Genomic DNA, 26,946 nt, shown 5'->3' on the forward strand with positions numbered 1-26,946 from the left:
CTCACTCTGCCGCGTTCCTCACTCTGCCGCGTTCCTCACTCTGCCGCGTTCCTCACTCTGCCGCGTTCCTCGCTCCTCACTCTGCCGCGTTCCTCGCTCCTCACTCTGCCGCGTTCCTCGCTCCTCACTCTGCCGCGTTCCTCGCTCCTCACTCTGCCGCGTTCCTCGCTCCTCACTCTGCCGCGTTCCTCGCTCCTCACTCGCGCGTTCCTCACTCTGCCGCGTTCCTCACTCTGCCGCGTTCCTCACTCTGCCGCGTTCCTCACTCTGCCGCGTTCCTCACTCTGCCGCGTTCCTCGCTCCTCACTCTGCCGCGTTCCTCGCTCCTCACTCTGCCGCGTTCCTCGCTCCTCACTCTGCCGCGTTCCTCGCTCCTCACTCTGCCGCGTTCCTCGCTCCTCACTCTGCCGCGTTCCTCGCTCCTCACTCTGCCGCGTTCCTCGCTCCTCACTCTGCCGCGTTCCTCGCTCCTCACTCTGCCGCGTTCCTCGCTCCTCACTCTGCCGCGTTCCTCGCTCCTCACTCTGCCGCGTTCCTCGCTCCTCACTCTGCCGCGTTCCTCACTCCTCACTCTGCCGCGTTCCTCACTGTGCTGCGTTCCTCACTCCTCACTCTGCCGCGTTCCTCACTCTGCTGCATTCCTCGGACTAGCCTAGGAGGTGGAAACTGCCCAATTTATTTACCCGCTTTCAGTTTCTGCCTTATAGCAGCATCAGCTGTAGCTCACCGAGAGGCACTCTTATCTCTGACTCAGAGGGTCGTGGGTTCAAGCTGCATTCCACAGGCCTAAGCGCACAATCTGGGTTGATACCCTTGGTGTAGTGCTGGGAGAACACTGCACTGTCAGGCCATCAGTGCCTAGGGAGTGCCGCACTGTCAGAGGGTCAGTACTGAGGGAGTGCCGCACTGTCAGAGGGTCAGTACTGAGGGAGTGCCGCACTGTCAGAGGGTCAGTACTGAGGGAGTGCCGCACTGTCAGAGGGTCAGTACTGAGGGAGTGCCGCACTGTCAGAGGGTCAGTACTGAGGGAGTGCCGCACTGTCAGAGGGTCAGTACTGAGGGAGTGCCGCACTGTCAGAGGGTCAGTACTGAGGGAGTGCCGCACTGTCAGAGGGTCAGTACTGAGGGAGTGCCGCACTGTCAGAGGGTCAGTACTGAGGGAGTGCCGCACTGTCAGAGGGTCAGTACTGAGGGAGTGCCGCACTGTCAGAGGGTCAGTACTGAGGGAGTGCCGCACTGTCAGAGGGTCAGTACTGAGGGAGTGCCGCACTGTCAGAGGGTCAGTACTGAGGGAGTGCCGCACTGTCAGAGGGTCAGTACTGAGGGAGTGCCGCACTGTCAGAGGGTCAGTACTGAGGGAGTGCCGCACTGTCAGAGGGTCAGTACTGAGGGAGTGCCGCACTGTCAGTACTGAGGGAGTGCCGCACTGTCAGAGGGTCAGTTCTGAGGGAGTGCCGCACTGTCAGAGGGTCAGTTCTGAGGGAGTGCCGCACTGTCAGGGGGTGTTATGACCGATGCAGTGTGTAAAGTGGAGTTATTTAAAAATTCTAGAGGGAAACTTTAAACAATCGTCAAAATCAATAATTTTAAATGTTATGTTGAGATGCAACTCTAAACTCAGGAATCAGACCACTAGTTCTCGAGGTTTTACATTAAACTAAATGAAACACTTTAATTTACACAGGTTAAAATATATGTACACATGGCCACAAATTACTACTATCATAACTTTTAACTAATTCCCAAACTTACCCCCATTAAGGTAGCAGCAACTCACAGACTTAACCAGACACCAGGCAAAGCATTTTCACTTTACACATTCAAAATGAGGCTCTTTTCACTGTGGAGCCAGCTGGAGGTTTGCAGCTGCCTTTTGATCTCACATTGCCTCTGCTCTACACACCCGCAAACTACTGAAGTTATCCCTACCAGCCCCATTGAATGTTAATTCTCATCATATCAACAACCTCTTTGAACTTCACCTTTTAACAATGAGACCTCTTTCATTGCACCAATTTTATTAGTAATATAAACATATTGCTTGGTAACTGTTAGAAAGGTGTCAAGTTTACATCCCACTTCTTGAATGCTCTATTCAAAAGATGCAAGTGCACGCTATCTCTCTTCCATATCAAAACTAGTACATATCAAAGCACCCACTAACTGGCTTTAATCCAATTAAGACAGATCCGCAGACTAAACCTCTATTTTAAAAGAAAAACATTTTCCTAAATATTATATATATTAATAACTTCATGACAGAGGGTCAGTACTGAGGGAGCACTGCACTGTTGAAGGGTCTGTACCTAGGGAGCACTGCACTGTCAGGGGTTCAGAACAGAGGGACTGCTGCACTGTCAGAGGGTCAGCACTGAGGGAGTGCTGCACTGTTGGAGGGACTGTACTGAGTGATTGCAGTACTGAGGGAGTGTCACACCGTCGGAAGTGCTGACTTTCAGATGGGGCATTAAACCACTCAGCTCTCTCAGGTGGATGCAAAATGCCCCAGTTATTTGAAGAAGAGCAGAGGAGTGTCCTGGCCAGTATTAAACCCTGAACTGACATCACTAAAGTCTGATCATTATCTTATTGCTGTTTGTGGGAGCTTACTGTGCTCCATTTCTTACAACACTTCAAAAACATTTTAGGGCATTCTGAGGCAGTGGAAAGTGATTTGAAAATGCAGACTCTTTCCCATGCATGAGAAATGTTGTTTGCAAATATAGGGAAATTTGCCTCTATTATGTCACAAACAAATATTTGCAAATGCAGCAGAAAACATGAGAACATTTTATTCCCTCCCTGTGCAGTGGAGCGTAAGGGTCAACAGATTCCAAGTGATCAAGTTAAGTACTCGCACCCCACTTTCCTTACAGGACCAGCAGGGAATTCTCATCCCCATTGCTTCTGTTCAAATCCATTTTTTGTTGCATGTTCAGTAAGTCTCACATGAAGGTTCTGTGTCTTGTGTGGTTGACATTACCTGTTCATTGTTAACACATTACAATGTACATATATACAGGGTTTAGCCCTAGCTAGGAGCTAACTCCATGCTTGCTTCTACACTGGCCTCTGTCCAGGACACAACTGACTGTAGTCTCAGGTCATGTGTCTCTTTACATTACACTCCTTCCCAGTCCCACATTAAGCCTTGCTAGGCCACATATCCTTATGCTACATTTTTCCCCCCAGCAGTGCTAGCATGTTGAATGCTCCTGGAGATTCTCCAACCCTGGATCTCCTCCACCACACATGAACAGGAAGTCGGTGCCGCTGTCATCACCATTGTGCAGCTGGTGTTACTCCCTCCCACTTTCCACTTCCGTCACTGTGCCAAGCACTGCTTCCCCCTTCCCCTTTATTCTTCCACGGAATGTGGGTGTGGTTATCACTGGCTAGGCCAGCATTTATTGCCCATCTCTTCAACTGATTGGCTTCCTAGGCCAGTTCAGAGGGTAGTTAAGAGTTAGCTACACTACTATGGGTCAGGAGTCACATGACCAGGTAAGGATGGCAGATTTCCCTTCCCTTAAGGGCAATAGTGAATCAAATGGTCTTTTACTTCAATCGATGATTGTTTCACCATAATTGGGATTAGCTTTATAATTCCGGATCACTAACTGAGTTTCAATTCCACCAGGACTCGAACCCGTGTCCCCAGAGCATTAGTCAGGCCTCTGGATTGCTAGTCCAGTGACATCACCACTATACCACCATCTCCCTATTGGGGAGGGGAATGAGGTACTGAGAGAGGCAGCGAGGGCTGAAGGGTTGGGAGTGGGGTGGCAAGAGGGTCACCGAGTGGGAGGTGAGCGGAATAGCGAGTGAGGTAGCGGGCAGGGTGGTGAGAGGTTGGGAGTGGGGCAGCGATCGGCAGGTATCCAAAACCTTGTTCTTTGATGCAGGCCGCTCCCTACGCCATTGCTGGCAGTGACATCACAGCAACTGCATGTGTGGTGAGTGCGCCCCCTGCAAGATCAGCCAATCTTTAATCTGTGTTATTCTCACTGTAGAAGCCTTGAAGCAATTGTCCAATCTAAGGCACCCGAACCCAGTGAAAGAAAGATGTACTGGGAATGTCAGCCTGGATTCTAAACTCAAATCACGAGAGAGGGAGTTGAACCCACAACCTCCTAACTGAGGGCAAGAGTCCTACCCACTGGACCACAGTTATATTTAGAAACCTGGTAGCTGCAGGCAGGATAAAGATAGACCAGAATTCAAAATAATTGAGACTGGGCAAAAGGTTCACCTGGGAATTAGCACCAAGAACTCTGATTGAATATGTGGATTTGGTTAATTTGATTGTACAGTTCACTGAGTGACCAGGAGATGTGAACAGTGCTGTATCCTACACGAGTACTTAACACACTGGTACTAAAGTCCTCCCCAAGCCTTATTAATAAAAGCATTGGTTCACTTTAAACCCTGCACTTCACAGCAAGGAGCACCTGTGATGTGGGGCAAATCTCACTCGGCAATAAAAAAGGATATAAATTAATACTGTGTTAACTTTCAACACAAACCACACGAAAGGAGGCTTATTATGGAGCAATCACTGAACTGCTGCGAGAAACCTCCCCTCCTTTTGAAGCTTTTATGTTTCTTGACTCTTGTAAAGTTGACTTATTATCAGGTTTTCCGACAGATAAGAACAGGAGGAGGCCATTCAGCCCCTCCAGCCTGTTCCATCATTCAGTAAGACCATGGCTGATCTGTATCCAAACTTTATCCACCCACCTTGGCTCCATATCATTTCATTCCCTTATCCAAGAGAAATCTATTGATCTCAGATTTAACATTGTTAATTTATGCAGCATCTAGGCCTCTTGTGGGAGAGACTTTCACACTTCCACCATCCTTTGTGTAAAGCGTTTCCCAGCTTCTCTCCTGAAGGGCCTGCCTCTGATTTTAAGTCCCCTTTTCCAACCATGGTTACAGTTTCTCTCCATCGACCCTATTAACTCCTCTCAAAAATCCTAAAAACCTCAATCAAATCACCCCATAACCTTCTCTATTCCTGGCAGCACCAGCCTATTCAGGTGAGGTGGTGGCGCAGTGATATTGTCAGTGGGCTTGTATTCCAGAGACCCAAGGTAATGCTGTGGAGATCTGAGTTCAAATCCCACAATGACAGACAGTGAAATAAAAATACCTGGAAAAACTCAGCAGGTCTGGCAGCATCTGCGGAGAGAAAACCAGTTAATGTTTCGAGTCCGTATGACTCTTCAACAGAACTAAGTAAAAATAGAAAAGGGGTGAAACATAAGCTGGTTTAAGGGGGGGGGGGGGGCGGGTGGTGGGACAGGTAGAGCTGGATAGAGGGCCAGTGATAGGTGGAGATAACCAAAAGATGTCGCAGACAAGGAGGTGTTGAAGGTGGTTTTGTCCTTTTGTCTATGACATCTTTTGGTTATCTCCACCTATCACTGGCCCTCTATCCAGCTCTACTTGTCCCAAATCCCTCCTTAAACCAGCTTATATTTCACTTCTTTTCTATTTTTCCTTAGTTCTGTTGAAGAGTCATACAGACACGAATGTTCCTCTCCGCAGATGCTGTCAGACCTGCTGAGTTTTTCCAGGTATTTTTATTTTTGTTTTGGATTTCCAGCACCTGCAGTTTTTTTTTGCTTTAATCTTGGTGAAATATGAATGCAGTTTTTTTTTAAAATCTAGAATTAAAAGTCAAATGATGACCATGAAAGCATTGCATTAAAATTCCACCTGGTTCACTAGTGTCCTTTAGGGATGGAAATCTGCTGTCTGGCCCATACCCACAGCAATGTGGTTGACTGTTACCCTATAGGCGATAAATCCTGGCCTAGGCATTGATGTCCACATCTGTGAATAAGGAAAAATAAATGTATTGGAAGTGAAGCTGCACTACACTCCTTTCAAATGTGAAGTGCTGAGGGATGTACACAGTCCTCCAGGTGCAGTGTTAGCCGCACAATTGTTGATTTTATTTCATCTTAAGGTATTTAATTTTGGGACACTCTTTAAATAAAACATTCTCACCCCTCTCCCTTCCAAAGGGCAGTGAGTGATGAGCGATAAAAGCTGTGGCCTGGCCAGCAAAGCTCCAACGCCACAAAGAAATATTTAAAAAGAGAGAAGCGGTGTTTCCTGTAGTTGACTGGTGAGTGAGGGGCCAAGGAATAAAGATTTAGAACAGGGGCGAGGAGAAACCTCTTCACACCCAGAGCTGTGAGGCTGCGAGATTCACTCCTGCAGCTATTGTTTGAGGCAGAAACTATGTCAACATTTGAGATGAGATTGGACAGGTGAGTGTAGGGAAAGAAACAATGGATAGGCCTGGAAACAGGGTGGTTCATTGTGATTAAATCTATTTGTTTGGCGAAGGGAAAACACTGACACAGCCTGTTTGGGCCTTGTGTTCGAATCCCTCCATGATCACAGCCCTAGGGTGGCCAGACGTTCGGTTTTGTACCAGACAGTCTGGTTTTTAGCCAGTCTGACCACTGTCTGGTACCAGAAGGCTTCACATCCAGTGTTTTGCTGCATAGCCCATTCCCTGGCTAAAGCACCAGGAGGCCTGGGCTCGTTCCCTTCCCCATCTGCAGCAGGCTCATTGCAACAGGAATGCAAATTGCCAGGTTTGTTTGGATACCTTTCCGATCTCTTAACCCACCATTCCACCCCCGCCCACCCCCCACCCCCCCCCACCACCCCAGCACTCCCCAACCACCCACCCCCACCTCACCCCCCACACCCGCTGTCTCTCCAACGGCGCAGAATCTTCGAATGGGGTGACACCACCGCACAGGTGAAACATCAGGCCTCGGACATCATCCTCCACGTGTGATGTCCAGATTTGGTGGCTTTGGGCTCTGGCAAACCTGCCCATCTGACCCAATCTGTGGTAACCCTCCCAGCCCTACCATCCACGGGACCAGCTGGCTCGGTGAGTATGACGATGCACTGTAAATGCATTACACATTGCGTCCACGCATTTGACTACTCTAATTGTTGATGATTTTTAGAGAGATATTGATGCAATGTGACGAAGAGAGGTGGGAGGAGGCTTGTATGGAGCATAAACACCAGCACCAAACCAACTGGGCCAGTTGGCCAGTTTCTGTGCTGTAAAGACCATTTGACACCATGTAACCCTCCAAGATTTCTGTACTCCTCCAACTCTGTGTTTTCGTGCATCCCCAATATCCATCACTCAACCATTGGTGGCTGTGTCTTCAGCTGCTTCGGCCCTAATACCCTCCCTGGACCTCCCTGCCTCCCTTCCTACGAGATCCCAACTACCCTTAATGTCTCTTTCTTTGGCTTGGTGTAATTCTGTCCATTTAGGCTCCTGTGAAGTGCCCTAGGATAGCTTTACTGTGTCAAAGGCGCTATATAAATGCAAGTCTATGTTGTCGTGAGTGTGCTTTAACGTCTGGGTGTTTCGGTGTAATCCCAGTGTGGAATTTTCTACGCTAAGGGGTTGTGGGTGCTCCATTGTTGAATATATTTAAGGCTGGGACAGACAGATATTTGGTGTCTCAGGGAATTGAGGGATATGGGGAGTGGTTGTGAAAATTGGAGTGGAAGCCCAAGGTCAGCCATGATTGAATGGCGGTGCAGGCTCGACAGGCCATGTGGTCTTCTCCTGCTACTGATGGTTGCATTTTTGTGATGTCATGAAAGCATAATAATTTTCATAATATTTTTCTGGTTTATTGTAAAGTACATTTATGGGGGTAAGAAGTTGGGTCCATCTGTGTGTGATTTAATCACATTTAGAGTTCAGTGGACTGCAAGCTTTATCTCATCAAAAGAAGCTAGGTGCTTGATATGCTAATGAATAAACATGGATGCTGGCTTAGTACATAAAGTATGAAGGGAATTTGCATTTTTAGATAGATGAAGGAAGATTTGGATTTCAAAGGGATTTTAGTTTGTTTACAATTAGCCAGATAAGCAAGGCTAAGGAATGTTTATTTTTCCCATAGGTTACTGACAATAAGTAGTAGCAACATGAAAGTTTTTATATTGTGAGGAATTTACAGTTTCAAAGGCATGTGAAACAATAGAATTTACATAATAAGAGAGAAACATATATAAAGGAGAATAAGGCTATGTGTCAGGAAAGGCATTGCGAGATCTAACAGAAGTGTGTGAAATAGCCTTAAGGGAACCTTCAGTATTTGTGCATTAGTCAGCTATCTACTGAAACTGAAGCTGGAGAAAGCCATTTGGAATTCCACTGTCCAGTGTATTGTGTTAATTTGCTGTAACTGTTTAAAATCTAAAATCTATTTTTGGACCATTGCTTTAAAGGTCGGGGCGGGGGGGGTAACAATGCGTCAGGTTAATTAGGAATTTTAGGAGTTATTATGGTAGTAATCTGTAGTCCTATATATGTGCTTGAAAACTTTTCTTTTATTAATAAATATTTTAATTTCGTTTTTTTTTAAATCTCTGAAAGTCGTGGTGGACTTATTATGTCTGAATTCAGTGCACACATCTCAAAATAAATCCAAATTGAAAAACCGTTGTGATAGTGCGACCAGGTCCACCCGGCAGACATCATCCACCACGTAGGGAATTCTGATCGCAGAATCATCCTTTATCTTAAACAGCCACTTAGTCACTGAGGGAGCAGGGCCACAGAGTCTAGGGACATTTAAATATTGTGGAGTGGAGCAATGTTGGAGATATTGCTGCTACTGATTGTTGAATATTTCCAGTCTAACATTTCACCTTAATTGGGTGTTAATGCTGCATTTCTAATATAAATTACTTTCTTTTAGCAGTGTAAGCGGGGATGATGACGGTGAGTGGACAATAGAAACTGCAGTCTCTGCCCTGACACATGATAACGTTGATTACGTACTGTATGGGGCTAATTTCATCCAACATGAGTGCTACCAAAGACCTGAGGCAAAGAAAGAGGTAACTTTGATTTCACCTTGTTTAAAGGCAAGGGTTTGATGGCGTTCAATAGGACTGAACGAATGAAAAGTAGTCTTGTTTTTACAAAGAGTTTCTATTTTCTGTTTAGCCAACTGGCTTGTTTTCAAATGTTTGTTTTCCACAGAATTATTTTTGATGTTCACCCTTACAGATATGGACAGATTTTTGGGCGTGGAAGGAATTTAGGGATATGGGCTGGTACGGGAATTTGCAGTTGAGGTGGAAGATCAGCCATGATCTTGTTGAGTGACGGACCAGACTCGAAGGGCCGCATGGCCTACTCCAGCTCCTATTTCCTTACGTTCTTACCTGGTCCGACATACAGGTGACTCCAGTCCCACACTTTGCAGGTGACCCTCTGGTAGGTCACCCGGTTGTAAACGTAATTGCTGGAAGAAAATGCCCATCATCACTTGCTCAAAAGTGCCTTGCCAGCGACAAGCAAGTGAAAAAGTTAGTTAATTAGTATGTGGAGAACGATCTGAAAGCAGTGCTACAAACATCACAAGACCACACTGGGAGTGTGCAGGCTTGCTAGAGAGGGATAAGTCCAATCTCCATCTTTCATAGCCATATCGGTGAGGGACCCTGGGCATCTCTCTCTGTCCTTGGCGGGAGACATAGCTTCAAGGGGCACCACTCCACATCAAACAATGACTAGGAATCTCTCCCACTCTTACCACCTGCCCTGGGCGTGTTGAAAGGGCTGGCAGGCTGATTGTCAACCTGTTTGGTTGAGTCATGAACGCTCCTGGAAGAACCGTCGGACAGAAAATACACCATCCTTAAAAAAAAAAAACACTCTACGCACGTCATCTGATTTTAAGCGACCTGAGACGCAGATCTCTCTTTTCTCAGTGGGAGAGACGTTCAGGTGCCCCGCCTGCCTATCTCCATAGATTGAAGCCCTTGAATCATCGGAGCCGCTGCGCGCTAAGATCCCGACCCCCGACCCCGGACCCCCGACCCCCGACCCTATGACGCTGCACATTCTTTACAGGATCTTCTGATCCCTGGCCGTCAGAGAAAGGCACGGCGCAAGTCTCCCGGGGAACTCCGTCCGAGTGGAGTGGAGTGGGGGTGGGGGTAGGGGTAGGGGTAGGGGTGGGGTCAGGACATGACCCCTGTTCACAGCAGCAGCTGCCGTATTCTGGTGGGTATTTAAAGGGCAAGGGTCGGGTGTAAAATCCCGCGCGATGACCCTGGGGCGAGGGTCCCCCCCAACGTCATCGCGCACTGGCGCCATTGATCAGTCGGCGGGCGCACGCGGGCGCCTGCAGCACGCCTGGCAGCGAATGAAGAGGCCGGGTGAGGCCTGGTGAGGCCCTGAAGCAGGCAACTGATCTTGCACTTTCCACCGACCGCCCGTCCGACCGTTTGGACTTCTTATGAAACCTCATCCGCGGGGCGGGGCGGGGCGGGGTTGAGGTTTCCAGAGGGAATGGAAATCTTAGACAGGTTTAAACACCATTTTAAACCGCGCCCCTCTCCGTGTGACTGAGGCGCGCCCATCGCGCCGGCCGGCCCGCCCGCCCAGCCAGCCAGCCGGGGTACAATCGCGATGGGGACCCGATCGCGGGCGGCGGACCATTTCACGGCCGCCCCCTGCGCCCGCCCGACAACAGAAACTCCTGCCCGCCCACCACCACCAACATCCAGTCTTTTAATGGGTGCTCGTGAGCGGGTGTGTGGGTGAATGGCGAGATTGAGGAGTGGGTATCTGGAGCGGGGTAGTCAGGGCTGGTCGGGGGTGTAGTCAGGAGGTTTGGTTGGGGTGGGGTGGGGGGGGTAGACGGGTTGGGTTGGGTTGGAGGTGTAGTCAGGAGGTTTGGTTGGGGGGGTTGGAGGGGGTGGGGGGGGTAGACGGGTTGGGTTGGGTTGGAGGTGTAGTCAGGAGGTTTGGTTGGGGTGGGGTGGGGGGGGTAGACGGGTTGGGTTGGGTTGGAGGTGTAGTCAGGAGGTTTGGTTGGGGTGGGGTGGGGGGGGGTAGACAGGTTGGGTTGGGTTGGAGGTGTAGTCAGGAGGTTTGGTTGGGGTGGGGTGGGGGGGGTAGACGGGTTGGGTTGGGTTGGAGGTGTAGTCAGGAGGTTTGGTTGGGGGGTTGGAGGGGGTGGGGGGGGTAGACGGGTTGGGTTGGGTTGGGGGTGTAGTCAGAAGGTTTGGTTGGGGTGGGGGGGTAGACGGGTTGGGTTGGAGGTGTAGTCAGGAGGTTTGGTTGGGGTGGGGTGGGGGGGGTAGACGGGTTGGGTTGGGTTGGAGGTGTAGTCAGGAGGTTTGGTTGGGGGGGTTGGAGGGGGTGGGGGGGGTAGACGGGTTGGGTTGGGTTGGGGGTGTAGTCAGAAGGTTTGGTTGGGGTGGGGGGGTAGACGGGTTGGGTTGGAGGTGTAGTCAGGAGGTTTGGTTGGGGTGGGGGGTTAGACGGGTTGGGTTGGGGGTGTAGTCAGGAGGTTTGGTTGGGGGGGGTGGTAGACGGGTTGGGTTGGGTTGGAGGTGTAGTCAGGAGGTTTGGTTGGGGGGGGGTAGACGGGTTGGGTTGGGGGTGTAGTCAGGAGGTTTGGTTGGGGTGGGGGGGGTAGACGGGTTGGGTTGGGTTGGGGGTGTAGTCAGGAGGTTTGGTTGGGGGGGGTGGGGGGGGGTAGACGGGTTGGGTTGGAGGTGTAGTCAGGAGGTTTGGTTGGGGGGGGGTAGACGGGTTGGGTTGGGGGTGTAGTCAGGAGGTTTGGTTGGGTTGGGGTGGGGGGGGTAGACGGGTTGGGTTGGGTTGGAGGTGTAGTCAGGAGGTTTGGTTGGGGGGGGGTGGGGGGGGTAGACGGGTTGGGTTGGGTTGGGGGTGTAGTCAGGAGGTTTGGTTGGGGGGGGTGGTAGACGGGTTGGGTTGGGTTGGAGGTGTAGTCAGGAGGTTTGGTTGGGTTGGGGTCGGGGGGGTAGACGGGTTGGGTTGGAGGTGTAGTCAGGAGGTTTGGTTGGGGGGGTGGGGGGGGGTAGACGGGTTGGGTTGGGTTGGGGGTGTAGTCAGGAGGTTTGGGTGGCGGGGGGGTAGACAGGTTGGGTTGGGGGTGTAGTCAGGAGGTTTGGTTGGGGGGGGTGGGGGGGGTAGACGGGTTGGGTTGGGGGTGTAGTCTGGCTGAGTCGGGAGGGTAGTGATGTCCCATCGGTTTTGGGGGGGGGGTATTCTGGTCAGGGGAATTACATTTGGGGGGGGGAGGGTGGTCAGAGTGTTAGTCGGGGGGGTGGGTGGGGGGGGGTAGTCAGGAGCCGGGCCGGATTGGGAGTCGGCGGGTAGTAGGGGAATAGTCGGGTCAGGTAACAAGGGTAATTGGGGGGGGGTTTCAGGGGGTTGGTAGAGTAAGGCCGGGGGTAGTCAGATGATCAGGAGGGTAGACAGTTCGGGTTGGGGGTAGTCGGGTTGGATTTGGGGGTGGGGGGGGGGGTGCAGGTTTAGATGGGTGGTTGGGGATAGTTGGGGCATGTTGGCTCAGTTGTGTATTTACCCCAAAGGTTAGATTAGATTCTACTTTGTCTCACATTTTCTGGGTGACTATCCAGGTAAGTACCAAAGTCTCAAGTCTCCAACCCTGGGTCAGAGTCGGAGACTTTCAGGCAGGGTCCTGGGAGAAGGGTAATTGCCTGTCGGAAGTTTAAAATTCCTGGCAAATTACCACATAGATCCCTGTGTTGGACTTCCACAGGGTCCTGAGGCACATCTTCTGTCGGACATTCAGGCCGGAATTTTTCCCTCGGCGGGGTTGGGGGGGGGGTCAGGAACCCGAGTGCCGCCCGCAATCAGCTCCGCACCGTGATTTTACCAGCGTTGGATGTGGCTGAAGACTGACCGAAAAGGGGCCGGGGTGTGGCAGGTGCTCGATGTCCACCGGGTCCAATGGTGACCCAGCGGCCACCGCAGCCCCGGAAGGCTCCCAGTGAAGGACGTTGACCTCGTGATGGACAGCGTCGCGGGAGGTCAGGTCGGAGGGGCAATCGGCCGCGCGTTTCTCTGAGGGGTGCCTCGTGCCCTCCTGGAGCAGGTGGCGTCCAGGAGAGAAACCCTTGTCCCCAGGGACTGGAGGAGGAGGTTCCCCCCCCCCCCCCCCCCCCCCCCACCACCCTCACCTCACCAAAAAGGCCTGGGAGGAGGTGGCATCCAGGGTGAGCAGCCTCAATGTGGTGAGGCACTCATGGGTCCGGTGCTGGAAACAGTTCAGTGATCTGCTGCGATCGGGAAGGGTGAGAACCCTGTTGGAATGGGTCACTTTGCAGAACAGGTAAGAGCTGCCCATCCACCACCTCCCCCCCACCCCCCCTGTGGACCTCAGAGATGTTAGAGTGTGAGCGGCAAATGTCAATGAAGCAACATCTGGCCAAGGGGGTGAGCCCCAGCTGCTCGGACTGATTGTCTTGCCCAGGGTCATGAATCGGCTGAGCCCTGCGAGGTGTTCCTCAGGTGGGATTGGCCAGGTTGCAATGGTGCTGCAGGTAGAGGGCGGACTAATCAATGCTCCACTGTCCTTTCAGGAGAAAACATCCCATAATAACACAGAGAGGTCACGGACAGGCGGGGGACCCCCAGACCTGCTAATCCTCACTCGATACGAGCAGGAGGCCCTGGAGCTGGAGAGGCCCCATGCCCCTCGGCCAAGCGGGTGCAGTGAGGTTGGGGTGCCAGAGGGAGGTAAGAGTGCAGTGCACTGAGGTGAGATCTCGGTTATTGCAACCATTCCAGTGCAGTCTCTATATTGATGTGACCCTCGAACCTGGAATCCCCATTGATAATGGAAAGACGAGGGCACCACGATGCAGATCTCTGTCTCATCTGGGTGCCAGACATGCACAGTAACAGACTAATGACTTCAACTAGTGACATGTCCTTCTTCTCCCTTTTAGGCTCACCAGCAGCCCATCGGGGTGAGGAGCCTGAAGGCTCACTTCTGACCCCTCAGCAAGCACCTGCGTCACACCCTCTCTGTCAAGCAGGCACCAGCACAGATACCAGCTCCTCGGTGGGTATAAGATCACTGTCTGGTATCTCAGTGCACATTGCTGAGGGCATTTTCACACTCGCTTGAGGTGAAGGTGGAGGCAGAGAGTGCCCAGGGCGCCGGCAGTCAGAGGACGGCTGGAGACCAGGATGATGCTCAGTCGATGGCTGAGGATGAGCCTCTGGAGTTGTCCCTGAGGCAGCAGATGCTGGAAGTCCAGCGAGATGTGTGGGAGGATCTGGCGGGGATACATGAGGGAATGTGTGTCATGGTCTCCATTGAGGAGGAGTCCCTGTGGAGCATGAGCACTGGATTGACCCTCATGGCCGAGCGCAATGCCTCCTCCATGGAGAGAACGGTGACTCTCATGGAGAAGCTCCTCCAGGAACAGAATCAGGAGTTTCTGGAGATGTGCTTGGACCTGCAGCCCTCACACTGACAATGGCCTCAGCTGGTCAGTATCAGTGTGGGAGATGGTTAAGGCACCCAGTATCCCAGCTCAGTGCCCATCCATCAGTGGTGAGCAGGGAGGTCCAATGTGACCTCACGTTGGCGGCCCCACACCTGCCAGTCCTCTCTGTGGGCTCCTCTCAGGGTGCTCTGGATAATGGCAGTAGCTCCTCCGCCCCTCTGTCAGTGACTGTGGTATCTGATGAGGCTGCGGTGACTGGGGAGATACCAGCTGTGGCACTGGCCACTCCCTCCCAGGAGGGGCCAGCACAGGCTCCACTGGCCAGAGGACGCCCGCCAAGGTCATCAAGGCCAACAAAACAGCAGAGTCAGCAGCTGCCTCCAATGCTGGTGCCAGCGAGGGGGAAGAACCCAGACACAGCACCTGTAAATGTAAAGCACCTTAAGCGCAACATGTCCTTATCACGGGTGATATTTGTTTCCCCCACTTTTACGTTAATTATTGTTAGGTAGGATGGATATCACCTCTCAATTTCATTTGTACTTTGCATGCCAGACACCACATCATTAAATGTGTTTTTATACAACGAGCCTCTGGGTGATTCATTAATTCTGCAGGTGCAGGGCCAGCCCATGATGTTATGAGTAATTTGTTTCTCATTAGAATTTATTGAAATGGCACATAGCGCTTGTTGTTCACCAAGCAAATGTTCCTGTCAGGGATGGAGTATGGAGCCAGCAGCCCTGGCATGTGGTAGTGGTTTGTATCTGGTAAGCGAGCTGAAGGAGCTTTGGATCAAAGCTTCCCCGGGTGTCCCTGCCTCCCTGGAGGTTGCCCAGATCAGAGTCTATCCCCTTAGCGTTCTCCTGACTGTGCTCATCCTCGGACTCACTACTGGACTCATCGTCTGTTGCTTGTGCAGCTGCATCAAGATCCTCTTCCTCCACAGTGTCCCCTCTTTCCAGCACCAGATTGTGGAGATCACAGCATGCAGCCGCTATCAGTGACACCCGCTCTGGGGGGTATTGGAGTGCGCCCCCTGAAAGATCCAGGCACCGGAAATACATCTTGAAAAGACCCATGTGGAGGCCTGGCTGTTGTTGTACCGCTGCTCTGCCTCTGTTCTTGGATGGCAGAGAGGCTTCATAAGCCACCTTTTCAATGGATAGCCCTTGTCACCCAGCAGCCACCCATCCAGCCGGGCTGGAGCACTGAAGAGCCTCGGCACCTGGGAGTGTCTCAGGATGTAAGCATCGTGGGAGCTGCCTGGGTACCTTGCACAGACTTGTAGAATCTGCATCCTGTAGTCACACATTATCTGCACGTTCATGGAGTGGAAACCCTTCCTGTTGATGAAGGCACCCGGCTGACCCACTGGTGCCTTGATGGCCACATGTGTACAGTCTATAGCACCCTGGACATGGGGGACCCAGCAATCGCTGTGAAGCCCCTGTCTTGTTCTGCCTAACAGGCCTTGTCCGTACGGTAATGAATAAAAGTCAACAGCCGCCTGAACAGAGCTTCTGTCACCAGGTTCACGCAACTGAGGACAACTGATTGGGAGATTCCACACAGATTCCCCCACTGAGCCCTGGAAAGAACCAGAGACATAGAAGTTGAGGGCCACTGTGACCTTTTGTGCCACTGGTATGGAGTGTCCATCTACATAGTCAGGGCTGATCTCAGGCCCGACCCTCTGACAGATGGAGGTTACAGTCTCCCTGGAGAGGCAGAGCCTCCTTTGGCATTGCACCTCAGAGATATTGAGGTAGCTGCCCTGGCAGCAGGATAGTGGCGTCTTCTGTGGCCCCTTCCGCCTTGAACTTCCTGCTGGCCCTACCCCCCTTGTGTTTGCGTCTCTCCCCCCACAGGTCACTCCCCTGGAGGCTGAATAGGGACAACTGCTCTCCTCGCCCTTCTGCCCCTCTCTTCCACCTCAGAGGAGGTGCCTCCAGCGGAGACCACAATCCCCATTCCCATGGTAAGGGAAGGCTGTCTGATAGCTGGAAGGCCCCGACTGGTATGAATCCTCCGGGGGCCTGGAAAACAACACTTGAGTCCTGAACTGAAGCCTCTGATTTCTGTCAAATCAGCTCTGAAGCAAAATGAAGGTGTCCTGTTCACATAAGCAAGAGCAGCAAGTTAGAAGCTAAAGCAGAAGCTACTTGCATTAACAAGCACACTCACCCCTCTTATGCTGCCCACGGATGAGGTTTTTGAAAATGTGGCCTGCCCGTTTACCCCTGAAAATCGTACAGGCCACGTAAAGTCAGAGACAATTGGTGTCTCAAGGGCCTTAACCAGCCTGTTAGTTAATAGTGGGCACGCCAGTGTCTTCATTGTGTACCCACCTGGCGAAATATGGCGAGGGTGCGCGGTGATGTCAGCATGCTGGGCCAACGCCAACGCGCTCTATTTCTCGCTCGGACGTGTCGGGCACACTCCCACACGTCGACCTGAAAGTTCTGCCCCCGAGTCTCCGACTATCCGGAGACCAGAAGATTTAGACCAAAATCTCTAACTGCGGTTATGATAAGTATTCTTTTAAAAAATCGGCTCCTGGGATTATTTTTAAAATAGGAATAGAATGCCGACAAAAACCTGCATTCGCATAGCACCTGTACTCTAATGAAATGTCCCAAGAAGCTTTGCAGGAGGCCAATCATACAAAAATTGACACTGAACCAAATCAGGTAGCGCTAGGGGGTGGGTCGGGGGGCGGGGGTGAGGGCTGGTTACTAAAAGCTTGGTCAAGGAGGAGAGAATGAGGTAGAGAGACATCCCACCATGTCCCTTCAGCTGAAAAGGCCCTGAGCTCTGGAATTCCCTCCCCTAGACTCCCTAGACACTCTCTACTTCTTTCACCTCAAGTTTATTTTTTATTCTTTCACAGGATGTGGCATTTATTGCCCTTGAGAAGGTGGTGGTGGTGAGCCACCTTCTTGAACCCCTGTCAACATCCTGGGAGTTACCATTGAACAGAAACTGAACTGGACTAGCCATATAAATACTGTGGCTACAAGAGCAGGTCAGAGGCTGGGAATCCTGCGGCAAGTAACTCACCCCCTGACTTGTCAAAGCCTGTTCATCATCTACAAGTCAGGAGTGTGATGGAATACTCCCCTTTTGCCTGGATGAGTGCAGCTCCCACAACACTCAAGAAGCTCGACACCATCCAGGGCAAAGCAGTCCACTTGATTGGCACCACATCCACATTCATTCATTCCCTCCACCACTGACACACAGTAGCAGCAGTGTGTACCATCTACAAGTTGCACTGCAACAATTCACCAAGGCTCCTTAGCACCTTCTAAACCCACGATCACTGCCACCTAGAAGGACAAGGGCAGCAGACACATGGGAACACCACCGCTTGGAAGTTCCCCTCCTAGTCACTCACCATCCTGACTTGGAAATATATCACCGTTCCTTCAATGTCATTGGGTCAAAATCCTGGAACTCCCTCCTTAACAGCACTGTGGGTGTACCTACACCACATGGACTGCAGCGGTTCAAGAAGGCAGCTCACCACCACCTTCTCAAGGGCAATTAGGGATGGGCAATAAATGCTGGCCCAGCCAGCGATGCCCACATTCCATAAATTAATAAAAAAAGTCCCTGTGGTGTAGGTACACCTACAGTGCTGTTAGGGAGGGAGTTCATTCCTTTTAGACTTTGTAGTGGTTTGACACAACCAAGTGGCTTGCTAGGCCATTTCAGAATAAGCCACATTGCTGTGGTTTTGGAGTCACATGTGGACCAAACAGGATTGGGACGGCAGATTTCCAAACCAGATGTTTTTTTTACGACAATTGACAGTGATTTCATGGTCACTAAAACTGAGGCTAGTTTTTAATTCCGGAGTTTAACTAATTGAATTTAAGTTCCACCGGCTGCTGCGGTGATTTGAATCCTTGTCCCCAGAGCATTATTCTGGGCCTCTGGATATTAAGGAACATTGGAACAGGAGTATACCTACACCACATGGACTGCAGTGGTTCAAAGAGGCGGTTCACCACCACTTTGCCTGCAATTAGGGAAGGGCAATAAATGCTGGCCTAGCCTGTGATGCCCACATCCCATGAACGAATTTTTAAAAGACCATTCAGCCCATCGAGCCTGCTCCACCGTTTGGTACGATCATGGCTGATTGCCCACTTCAATGCCTTTTCCCCACACTATCCCCATATCCCTTTATGTCGTTGGTATTTCGAAATCTGTCAGTCTCTGATTTACACATACTCGATGACTCTACTTCCACAGCTGCTGGGGTTGAGAATTCCAAAGATTCACAACTCTCTCTGAGTAAAATAATTTCTCCTCATCTCGGTCCTAAATGGCTTCTCCTTTATTTTGAAATTGTGTCCCCTGGTTCTAGACTCCCCATCCAGGGGAAACATCTTACCTGCATCTACCCCGTCTATTCCTTTAAGTACTTTTTAGGTTTCAATGAGATCACCTCTCATTCTTTGAAACTCTAGAGAATACAGGCCCAGTTTCCCCAATCTCTCTTCATAAGACAATCCCGCCATCCCTGAAACAGGTCTGGTAAACCTTCACTGCACTCCCTCTATGGCAGTAACATCCTTCCTAAGGTAAGGTGATTACGAGTCCAGTGACACTACCACTATGTCAGCATTTCCCCTGACACTTGTTAAAACCATCCTCTCTGACCAAGATTTTGGTTACCTGCCATAATATCGCATTATGTGGCTCAGTGTCAATATTGATCTGATCATGCTCCTGTGGAGCATCATGGGATGTTTCTCTACATTTTAAGGCGCTATACAAATGCACATTGTTGTGCCTTGCCTATAATGTTATACGACGTGAATCACTTACAGCTTGGACACACTCAAATGACAAGGAGCCCACCACAGTAGGTGGACTGAACGTGCTGCTGAAATGTTTGAAACATGCAATTTTCCTGCAGCTTTACGCCTTGGATGGGATTGGGAAACTTATCACCCTGCTCAATAACCAGAACGTCGAAGTTCAGAGGGCAACCTGCGGGGCCATCCGAAATGGGGTGTATGAGGAGAACGATAGCAAGCTAGAAGTGCAGGAGCATAACGGACTCCAAAAACTGATGCAGTTGCTGGGACAAAGCAAGGACCTTGAGACAAAGAAGCAAATCACTGGTGAGTTCATTGTAAAGTCCGCTCCGTGATTTTGAACATTGTCCAGATTTAAGCATTAAGGGGGTTTAACATCAGTCCCACCTTGGATACATTCATAGAATCATACACCACAGGAGAAGGCCATTCAGCCCGTCATGCCTGTGCCGACTCTTTTGAAAGAACTATGCAATTAGTCCCACTCCCCGTCTCTTTCCCCGCAGCCTTTCCTTCAAGTATTTACCCAATTCCCTTTTGAAAGTTACTGCTGAATCTGCTTCCACTGCCCTCCCAGGTAGCGCCTTCCAGATATTAACAACTCGTTGCATGATTTTGTCTTTATACCCATCTCCCCGCTGACTCGTTGAGCCCGTTTCTTTGTATGTGCCCTGACTGTCAAACCGCATGTTCTAAATTCTTCTCTGTACTTTCACTGTAGCAATTAACGTTTAAAAATAACCAAATGAATCAGCTTTGATGACCACGGTATTCATTTACACATGAACAGTGCCAGTCAGAAAACACTTTCTGACCCACTGTACTCGTTAGGGGTCTTTCTTGTGGATTTTCCCAATCATGAGGAAAGGTGGGGGGGGGGTGGGGGGGCTGGTGAAGCTGGGTGTAGAAGAACAACAGCTTACATTTATATAGCACCCCTAACACAGTAAAACATACCAAGTTGCCCCACAGGAGGGTTATCGAACAAAACTGACGTAAAGAGATATTGAGGCAGACGACCGAAAGCTTAGTCAAAGAGGTAGATTTTAAGGAGTAGCTTCAATGAGGAGAGAGAGGTTGAGGGAGGAAATTTCAGACCCTGGGTCCGAAGCAGCTAGGATGTTGATAGTTGGGGGGCGGGGGGGTGGTCAGTGATGGTAATGCCATTGAGGGTCAAGGGGCGATGGTTAGTTTCTCTCTTGTTGGTGATGGTCATTGCCTGGCACTTGTGTGGCGCGAGTGTTACTTGCCACTTGTCAGCCCAAGTGGTGGGGCGATCAAAATCGGGAAGGTGCAAGAGGCCAGAAAGAGAGCGCGCAGAGATCTCAAGAGAGTTGTGGGGCTGGAGGAGGTTACAGAAATAGCCGGGGTGGGGGGGGTGGGGGCATGGAGGGATTCGAACACAAGATGAAGATTTTAAAATTGAGGTGACCAGGGAGCCAGTGCGGATTAGCGATTACAGCCCGGGGGGGGGTGGGGCGTGGGTGATCAGGACTTGGTGCTAGTTAGGTTACTGGCCGAAAAGATTTGAATGAGCTGGAATTTGCTGAAAGAGAAATAAACCTTGGTTCTGTAGAGATGTGCGACAGAGAGAGAGAGAGAGAGAGAAATGAAATGATAATTGGAATTGCTCACTGTTACTGTTTTAGAATTTGGAAGAACCCGTAAAAAAAATTTACAGCACAATTGCCCCATTTTATCGATGCAAGCACGAGCCAAATCCAGTTTCTCTTCACTGCACTCTCCTCTTAACTCTGTGTTTTCCTGTGCTTTAAACATTAACTCACTTTTCCCTCAAAAGATGCAATGCTTTATATTTCACCTACGTCAATAACACTCTGCAGAAAGAAATTTCTCCAAATCTCCCTCATTCTGTTTTACATACATTATTTACTGAAGTTTTGTCTGGAAGCGAACAACTAGATGGAATTTTACAGTACAGGCCATTCATCCCAACAGCTCTATGCTAGCATGTATGCTCCATGCGAGCCTCCTCCGACCTCGCTTCATCTCAGCCTAACAACATATCTTTCTATTTCTTTCTCCCTCATGTACTCATCTAGCTTCCCCTTAAATGCACCTCTGGTCTTCACCCTAATTATACCACGTGATAGCAAATTCCATATTCTGACCACTCACTGGGTAAAGAAATAACTCATGAACATAGGAACGTAGGAAACAGGAACAGGAGGAGGCCATTCAGCCCCTCGAACCTGCTCCACCACTCAACAAGATCATGGCTGATCTTCTATCTCAACTTCATTTCCCCACACTATCCCCATATCCCTTGTTATCTTTAGTGTCTAGAAATCTATCGATCTGTCTTGAACATACTCAGTGACTGAGCCACCACATCCCTCTGGAGTAGAAAATTTCAAAGATTCACCATCCTCAGTGAAGAAATTCCACCTCATCCCAGTCCTAAATGACCTGCCCCTTATTCTGAGGCAGTGTCCCCTGGTTCTAGACTCTCCAGACAGAGGAAACATCCTTCCTGCAGTTATCTTGTATAGTCCCTTAAGAATGTTTAAAGTTTCAATGAGATCATCTCTCATTCTTCTAAACTGCAGAGGATACAGGCCCAGCCTCCTCAATCTTTCCTCATAAGTCAATCCCACTATCCCAGGAATCAGTCTGGGGAACCTTCATTTCACTCCCTCTATGGCAAGTATATCCTTCCTTAAGTAGGTAGATCAAAACTGTACACAATATTCCAGATGCAGTCTCACCTTGGCTCGATACAATTGCAGCAAGACTTCTTTACTCCTGAACTCAAATCCTCTTCCGATAAAGGCCAACATACCATTTGCCTTCCTAATTGTTCGCTGCACCTGCCTGTTAGTTTTCAGTGGTTCATGAACAAGGACACCCAGGTCCCTTTGGACATCAACACTTCCCAACCTCTCACCATTTAAGAAATACTCTGCACCTCTGTTCTTCCTACCAAAGTGCAAAACCTATCATTTTTCCACATTATATTCCATCTGCCATGTTCTTGCCCTTTCAATAAACCTACGCAAACCCTCTTGAAGCCTCTTTTCATCTCCCTCACAATACATACTCCAAACTAGTTTGTGCCATTGACAAACTTGCAGATATTACATTTGGTCCCCACATCCAAATCATTGACCTAGATTGTGAATAGCTGGGGACCAAGCACTGATCCTTGTGGTATCCCACTACTCAGACCCTGTCAACCTGAAAATTACCATTTATTCCAGCTGTTTTCTGTCCGTTGACCAATCCTCAATCCATGCCAGTATATTACCCCCAATCTCATGTGCTCTAATTTTGCTTATAATCCTCTTCTGTGGGACCTTATCAAAAGCCATCTGAAAATCCAAATACACCACATCCATTGATTCATCTTTATTTGTCTGCTGCTAACATCCTCAAAAAACACAAACAGGTTTGTCAAACATGATTTCTCTTTCATAAATCCATGTTGATTCTGCCCAATCACTTTCTCAGTGCCCAGCTATCAGTCCAGTTACTTGGGCTGACAAGTGGTAAGTAACATTCACGCCACACAAGGGCCAGGCAATGATCATCTCCAACAAGAGAGAATCTAACCATCGCCCTTTGACCTTAAATGTCATTACCATCATTGAATCCCCCACTATCAGCATCCTGGGGGTTACCATTGACCAGAAATTGAACTGGACTAGCCAAATAATTACTGTGGCTACAAGAGCAGGTCAGGGACTAGGAATCCTGCGGCGAGTAACTTACCTCCTGACTCCCCAAAGCCTGTCCACCATCTACAAGGCACAAGTCAGGAATGTGATGGAATACTCCCCACTTGCCTGGATGAGTGCAGCTCCCACAACACTCAAGAAGCTTGACACCATCCAGGACAAAGCAGCCCTCTTGATTGGCACCACATCCACAAACATTCACTCCCTCCACCACCAACACACAGTAACAGCAGTGTGTACCATCTACAAGGTGCACTGTGGGAATTCACCAAGCCTCCTTAGACAGCAACTTCCAAACCCACAATCACTAACAAATAGAAGGACAAGGGCAGCAGATAGCTGGGAACACCACCACCTGGAAGTTCCCCTCCAAACCACTCACCATTCCGACTTGGAAATGTATCACTGTTCATTCATTGTCGCTGGGTCAAAATCCTGGAACTCCCTCCCTAACAGCACTGTGGGTGTACCTACACCACATGGACTATAGTGGTTCAAGAAGGCAGCTCACCACCGCCTTCTCAAAGGGCAGTTAGGGATGGGCAATAAATGCTGGCCCAGCCAGCGAAGCCCACATCCAGTGAATGGATAGAAAAAAGTAAATGTAGTTCACTTTTTCAGGTTGAAAGGCTGTCTTCACCTGACCGATGCTTCCCTCTTTGTTTCTACACATGTCAGGTTTACTGTGGAACTTGTCTTCAAATGAACATTTGAAGCATGACCTAATCGAACGAACTCTAACACACTTGACGACATCAATTATCATTCCATTCTCTGGCTGGCCAGACGGAGATGTCAAGAACTTTGATGTAGACTCCGACATCTTCTACAACACCACTGGCTGCATGAGGTGAGCTGCCATTGAACCCCAGACAGAGTCTGCAAAGTTACAGAAAGCAAGGTCAGCGGGGCTGTAACTATGTTAGCACTTCCACCTCCAAACCACAAGGGTCATGTGTTCAAATCCCATTCAAGAGATTTGAGCTCAAACTGCAGGCTTATACTCCGAGGGTAGTACTAAGGGAGTGCTGCACTGTCAGAGGGTCAGTACTGAGGAAGTGCTGCACTGTCGGATGGTCAGTACTGCGGGAGTGCACACTATCAGCGGGTCAGTGCTGAGGGAGCGCCGCACTGTCAGAGGGTCAGTAGTGAGGGAGTGCTGCACTGTCAGAGAATCAGTACTGAAGGAGTGCTGCACTGTTGGAGGGAAAGTACTGAGGGAGTGCTGCACTGTATTATGATTATGCCAGGTGCTATGTGCCAGGCTGATCAAATCCCAGAGGGAAACCTGGCCAGGCTATCATAACAATTTTGCAATTTGTATTTATTACGAGGAGGTTTGTGCACTGAAGTCAGAAGTCACAAGTCCACTGCCACCTTTAGAGATTTTAAAGATTAAGCTAAAACATTTACTAACAAAAGAACAAATTAAACACACACAAGATTACAGTTACACAGTTACTTCACCTTATAAAAGTTCCCAAAACTTCTACTTCACTAGACCCCCAACTACACACCCCCTTCAGGCAACAGCCCAAAGTAGTTTATTAATCTATGACACATCCAGCAAGATTACCACGAGCACTGCCTGTTGCTATAAGTGAGGCATTTCACAGCTTCTTTTTCCCTCTCACTTGAAAGTGAAACTCCAAAGGCTTTTGACACAACCTTTGTTACTGGAACAGCAAACTTCTCCTGAGTGGCGAGAGGCTTTTCCCACAAGCCTGGTTCACATAGCGCAGCTTTCAAGATCTCACATGGCCACACCTCGTACAGCTTTCCATCTTTCTTTAAATATATTTCCTCCTTTTTGATCTGTAAATCCCGTTGTTTCAACCTGTCTTTGAAAGTTACTTCTCCCAGAATATAAAAATCTTTCACGTTGTCATTAGGACCAGCACTTTCGGGAAAAATAAACTTAATAAGTTTGCCTTATTTATCTTGCCTGTTGTAAACATCTTACCATATCCCTTTTGAAAAGCCAACACCTTCTCCACTTATCTAAAAATGCAAATTGCATTTTACTTAGCTTGCCCATTAGTATTTTAAATACCTGTTTTCATAGTGAACCCCTTTGATGATTCAAACCTTGCAGTCTAACAGATTACAACTTACTTAACTTATTCACACACACACACAAACAGAAACCTGCTTTAAAGTATCCCACAGGAAAAATGTGATAGTCCTTTACAACTGCTGAAGGGGCAGTATAGAGGTTGTACTGCGCTGTCAAAGGTCCATACTGAGGGAGTGCAGCACTGTCGGAAGGTCAGTACTGAGGGAGTGCAGCACTGTCGGAAGATCAGTACTAAGGGAGTGCAGCACTGTCGGAAGATCAGTACTGAGGGAGTGCAGCACTGTCGGAAGGTCAGTACTGAGGGAGTGCAGCACTGTCGGAAGGTCAGTACTGAGGGAGTGCAGCACTGTCGGAAGGTCAGTACTGAGGGAGTGCAGCACTGTCGGAAGGTCAATACTGAGGGAGTGCAGCACTGTCGGAAGATCAGTACTGAGGGAGTGCAGCACTGTCGGAAGATCAGTACTGAGGGAGTGCAGCACTGTCGGAAGATCAGTACTGAGGGAGTGCAGCACTGTCAGAAGATCAGTACTGAGGGAGTGCAGCACTGTCGGAAGATCAGTACTGAGGGAGTGCAGCACTGTCGGAAGATCAGTACTAAGGGAGTGCAGCACTGTCGGAAGGTCAGTACTGAGGAAGTGCGGCACTGTCAGAGAGTCAGTACAGAGAGAGTGCAGCCCTGTTAAATGTGCTGTCTTTCCAGTGAGCTGTTAAACCGAGCACGCAACTTCTCTCTCAGCTGAAAGTAAAATATCCTTTGGCCACTGTTTCGAAGAAGATGTGGGTGGTTCTCCCGATGTCCTGGGCAGGATTTATCCCTAAACCAATACCTAAAAAGAGATCATCTGGTAATTATCACATTGCTGTTTGTGGGATCTTTATATGTGTAAATTGACTGACTTTCTCAACATTACTACAGTGGCTCTCCTTAAAAAAATGTATCAGTCGTAAAGAACTTTGAGGCCTCATGAGTCTGTGAAAGGCATTATCGATAGCTTTTGTTATGTCTTTTAGATCATGCAGAGTGTGATTTATACCCTTTGGAACAGAGAGAGTGCAACGTATTCTCCTAGACTTTGTCAATAATTTAACAAGGTGACTCTGTTGACTTATTGTTTCCATGACAACTTTCGCCCAGAGACCTTCTGATACTGTTTTGTACGTTTCACTCTATTATAAAAAGTGGTTTAAGGTGCCTGCAGATAAATCTTTAAGCCAGGGCATTAATGTGAGGTGTAGTAACTGAGTGACCAATCATCTCAAAGACAACATCCAGACCGTTTTTGGCACCAAATATCAGAGGGTAGTGCCAACCAACCAAAAGACCTTTCCCACCAGTTAGACACTGTACCCCTGTGTCTCTGTGCTTTCTAATGCTGGGAAGGACGGGATGGACTTCCCACTTCGTCGGGCAGGAAGGTCCGGGAACAGCCACGAAACAGACAGCCACCCACGCTGGGGTAAGGGCGGGAGGAGCGCGGGCGCTGAAGTCTGCCCACGTGCGGTGGGGGAGAGGGGGGTGGTTGTGGGAGCGCACACCAGAAGCTCCCTGAAGGCACGGAGCTGCCTCAGGGGAGCTGAAGGATTTTACAATGAAAAATAAAGATCTTAAAAGTAAGGGAAACATTCCTGCGTGTGGCTCAGTCACATGAACAGGAACGTAACAAAAATGATGTTTCAAAATTGTTTTTTTTTAAAACTACCCGTTGGAAACCTCATTCCCACCCCCCCACCCCACCCCCCGTGAATGAGGTTTCCTCAAAAAATGCAAAGGCCGCCTGGCCTATTCACCAACCATAAGGTCGGACGGGCAGCGAAAAATAGAATTAAATTAATTGATTCGTGGCCTTAATTGGCCTCTTATTTGTCAGCGGGTGGGTGCGCTGCTGACTCTCGCGCGCTGACCAAAATATCGCAAGAGTGCGTGCTGATGTCAGGACCCTCGCCCGCAGGGTGTAAAATTCTGCCCTCCTTGTGGGAATTTTGGTGAATGGCTGCAGGGTAGATGCAGGTGAGC

The 26,946-nt window shown here is 49.5% G+C and overlaps 1 protein-coding gene across 2 annotated transcripts in view; it reads left to right on the forward strand.

Moving 5' to 3' along the window:
- Window positions 1-26,946, forward strand: part of LOC121293360 (plakophilin-2-like) — an 88,188-nt gene that overhangs the window by 25,234 nt on the left and 36,008 nt on the right. The window contains exons 4-6 of one of the 2 annotated variants that reach the window (XM_041216350.1): window positions 8,772-8,913; window positions 19,256-19,463; window positions 23,534-23,705. In XM_041216350.1, the coding sequence (XP_041072284.1) occupies window positions 8,772-8,913; window positions 19,256-19,463; window positions 23,534-23,705 (522 nt within the window). The remainder of the gene's footprint in view (window positions 1-8,771; window positions 8,914-19,255; window positions 19,464-23,533; window positions 23,706-26,946) is intronic. The other variant, XM_041216351.1, reaches the window with a different exon arrangement.

The sequence above is a fragment of the Carcharodon carcharias genome, chromosome 21 (genome assembly GCF_017639515.1).
Source record: "Carcharodon carcharias isolate sCarCar2 chromosome 21, sCarCar2.pri, whole genome shotgun sequence".
Classification (NCBI taxonomy): Eukaryota; Metazoa; Chordata; class Chondrichthyes; order Lamniformes; family Lamnidae; genus Carcharodon; species Carcharodon carcharias.